This window comes from Phaenicophaeus curvirostris, chromosome 21 (assembly GCF_032191515.1).
Source record: "Phaenicophaeus curvirostris isolate KB17595 chromosome 21, BPBGC_Pcur_1.0, whole genome shotgun sequence".
Classification (NCBI taxonomy): domain Eukaryota; kingdom Metazoa; phylum Chordata; class Aves; order Cuculiformes; family Cuculidae; genus Phaenicophaeus; species Phaenicophaeus curvirostris.
Window position 1 is genome coordinate 9,255,782 of NC_091412.1, and position 3,209 is coordinate 9,258,990.

Here is a 3,209-nt window from a genome sequence, read left to right on the forward strand (position 1 = left end):
CCCACCCCACCGCCCCCCCAGCCACGCTGCCTTTATTTGCGCCCTGGCTTCCTGGGGTCTTTACCGGAACTCCTGTCCTTCCCGGGAACAGCTGCACTAAACTCTAGGAAGAAGAAATAACAGGGCATTAGTGCTTGAATTAAGACTTTAATCCAGATCTGTTTCATCCACAAGATCCTCATTACACATGCAAAGAGGCTTAAACTGCCACAGAGGAGAGCTGAAGTAAGCAGGTCACTTAAATACACCAGTTTTAACAGGCTGAACTGAGACAAACAACAGGAGTGATGTGCAACAGAAAACTTTATTAGCATTTCACACAGTTTTTTCAGCAGGTACTTAAGCTTGTGTTAACTTTACATTTAATTTAAGACATTAAAGAACTACAGTGCAAACACAAGTGGTGACAGCAATCTTGCCAAGCATGATGAGCAGTAACTTTAACAGCCACCACGCAGCCGCAGGACAAGGTGGAGGGTGGATTCCTTCTGGATGTTGTAGTCAGACAGGGTGCGCCCATCTTCCAGCTGCTTGCCTGCGAAGATCAGCCTCTGCTGGTCAGGGGGGATCCCCTCCTTGTCCTGGATCTTGGCCTTCACGTTCTCGATGGTGTCACTGGGCTCAACTTCCAGGGTGATGGTCTTGCCTGTCAGGGTCTTCACAAAGATCTGCATGCCACCACGCAGGCGGAGCACAAGATGGAGGGTGGACTCCTTCTGGATGTTGTAGTCAGACAGGGTGCGTCCATCTTCCAGCTGCTTGCCCGCAAAGATCAGCCTCTGCTGGTCAGGAGGAATGCCTTCCTTGTCCTGGATCTTGGCCTTCACATTCTCAATGGTGTCACTGGGTTCTACCTCAAGGGTGATGGTCTTGCCAGTCAGGGTCTTCACAAATATCTGCATGCCACCACGCAGGCGCAGGACAAGATGGAGGGTGGATTCCTTCTGGATGTTGTAGTCAGACAGGGTGCGTCCATCTTCCAGCTGCTTGCCCGCAAAGATCAGCCTCTGCTGGTCAGGGGGGATCCCCTCCTTGTCCTGGATCTTGGCCTTCACATTCTCAATGGTGTCACTTGGCTCAACTTCCAGGGTGATGGTCTTGCCTGTCAGTGTCTTCACAAAGATCTGCATGCCACCACGCAGGCGGAGCACAAGATGGAGAGTGGATTCCTTCTGGATGTTGTAGTCAGACAGGGTGCGTCCATCTTCTAGTTGCTTGCCAGCGAAGATCAGCCTCTGCTGGTCAGGAGGAATGCCTTCCTTGTCCTGGATCTTGGCCTTCACATTCTCAATAGTGTCACTGGGCTCAACTTCCAAGGTGATGGTCTTGCCTGTCAGTGTCTTCACGAAGATCTGCATGCCACCACGCAGGCGGAGCACAAGATGGAGGGTGGACTCCTTCTGGATGTTGTAGTCAGACAGGGTGCGCCCGTCTTCCAGCTGCTTGCCGGCAAAGATCAGCCTCTGCTGGTCAGGGGGGATCCCCTCCTTGTCCTGGATCTTGGCCTTCACATTCTCGATGGTGTCACTGGGCTCAACTTCCAGGGTGATGGTCTTGCCTGTCAGGGTCTTCACAAAGATCTGCATGCCACCACGCAGGCGGAGCACAAGATGGAGGGTGGACTCCTTCTGGATGTTGTAGTCAGACAGGGTGCGCCCATCTTCCAGCTGCTTGCCCGCAAAGATCAGACGCTGCTGATCGGGAGGAATGCCTTCCTTGTCCTGGATCTTGGCCTTCACATTCTCAATGGTGTCACTGGGTTCCACCTCAAGGGTGATGGTCTTGCCAGTCAGGGTCTTCACAAAGATCTGCATTTTAATCTGCAATATATACAGACATTTTATTTTTAACTGCGCAGTTAACCACAGCCTTTAATGACTCTTAAATACACACGCTGCTGCTGTTACTTCACACTTTATGAACGCCATTTAGGCTTTTTATTTTATGTTTTATTCACTAAATTTTCCTACAACCGTTCCTTAACCTTTTTTTGTTCGTAAACCCCAGCTTTCGACTCGAAACGAGTCACAGCACCAGCGGTCGAGCCCCCAGCTCCTCCCGCCCCTCCACCCTTCCGCGGGGGCGAGCGGGGACCCTACCGCTCCCACCCTTCGCGGAAATAATCGCTACTACGCACACTCCTCCCCCCACCCCCCCTCAACTTCCTCCGTTTCTGCCGCTACCGCCTGCAACGCGGCCGCACAACCCCTTCCCTCCTCGCCCGCACCAAAAAGCGGCCGTTCCTGCACGGAAAAGCCTCCCCACGCTCGCCCCCCACCTCCCCAGGCTCCCTTCCCACTCCCGGGCTCCCCACAACCGCCTCACTCACATCGTCGGCCCCGAACGCTGCTGCTCAACGGCTGCGGCTCCTCAAAACGGTGCGTTGCTCCTGCTCCAATGCGCGCACTAATGCCGCGCGCCTCTATATATAGGCTATCGGCGTCACTGGCCACGCCCACGCAAACTGACGTGTCACTCCGCCGGAAAAAATAGCCCCTAGGAAACGACTACCGCTGTGAAAGATCCTCGCCTTCCTCCGCCCCCAATCCTTTCCCCAAGGAGCAAAGGGGGCCTGGAGTCTCACTGCAGGGGATCAAACGCCTAAATATGTGGTTATTTCTGAGGGCGCGGATGGATCTGGAGGTGCGGTGAGGCGGCTCGTGAACAGGCCGGGGAGTTGGGCGTTGATTGGTGCAACAGTGAAAAGAGCGCGCGCTGATTGGTTGGTCCGGGAGAAGAGAGACAAGGAAAGCTCTGGAAGGTTCGGGGCTGCCCGGCGCTGATTGGTGCGCGGTGACGTCAGCGCTGTTGCTAGGGCGGAGCCGCCCCGAGGGGCAGATTTCGGCTGGGGAGATGGTGATGGGGACAGGGATGAGGGTGAAGATGGAGACAGGGGCACGGACAGGGACAGGGACAGGGACGAGGATGAGAATGAGGATGGAGATGGAGACAGGGATGAGGATGAGGATGGAGATGGAGACAGGGATGAGGATGGAGATGGAGACAGGGACACGGACAGGGACAGGGACGAGGATGAGGATGAGAATGAGGATGGAGATGGAGACAGGGATGAGGATGAGGATGAGGATGGAGATGGAGACAGGGATATGAGAATGAGGATGGAGATGGAGACAGGGATGAGGATGGAGATGGGGACAAGGACAGGGACGAGGATGAGGATGAGAATGAGAATGAGGATGGAGATGGAG

At 54.6% G+C, this 3,209-nt stretch overlaps 1 protein-coding gene across 1 annotated transcript; it reads right to left on the reverse strand.

The window, feature by feature from the left end:
- Window positions 1-285: 285 nt before the first annotated feature.
- UBB (ubiquitin B) lies at window positions 286-2,435 on the reverse strand. Its single transcript, XM_069874062.1, has 2 exons — window positions 2,330-2,435; window positions 286-1,820 (listed from the first exon to the last, which is right to left on the reverse strand). The coding sequence occupies exon 2, from the start codon at window positions 1,812-1,814 to the stop codon at window positions 441-443; it is 1,374 nt and encodes a 457-aa protein (XP_069730163.1). The 5' UTR covers window positions 1,815-1,820; window positions 2,330-2,435; the 3' UTR covers window positions 286-440.
- Window positions 2,436-3,209: the final 774 nt, after the last annotated feature.

Bases quoted from the DNA above. Each gene is read 5' to 3' on its own strand.
- UBB (XM_069874062.1), bottom strand. From the start codon at position 1,814: ATGCAGATCTTTGTGAAGACCCTGACTGGCAAGACCATCACCCTTGAG.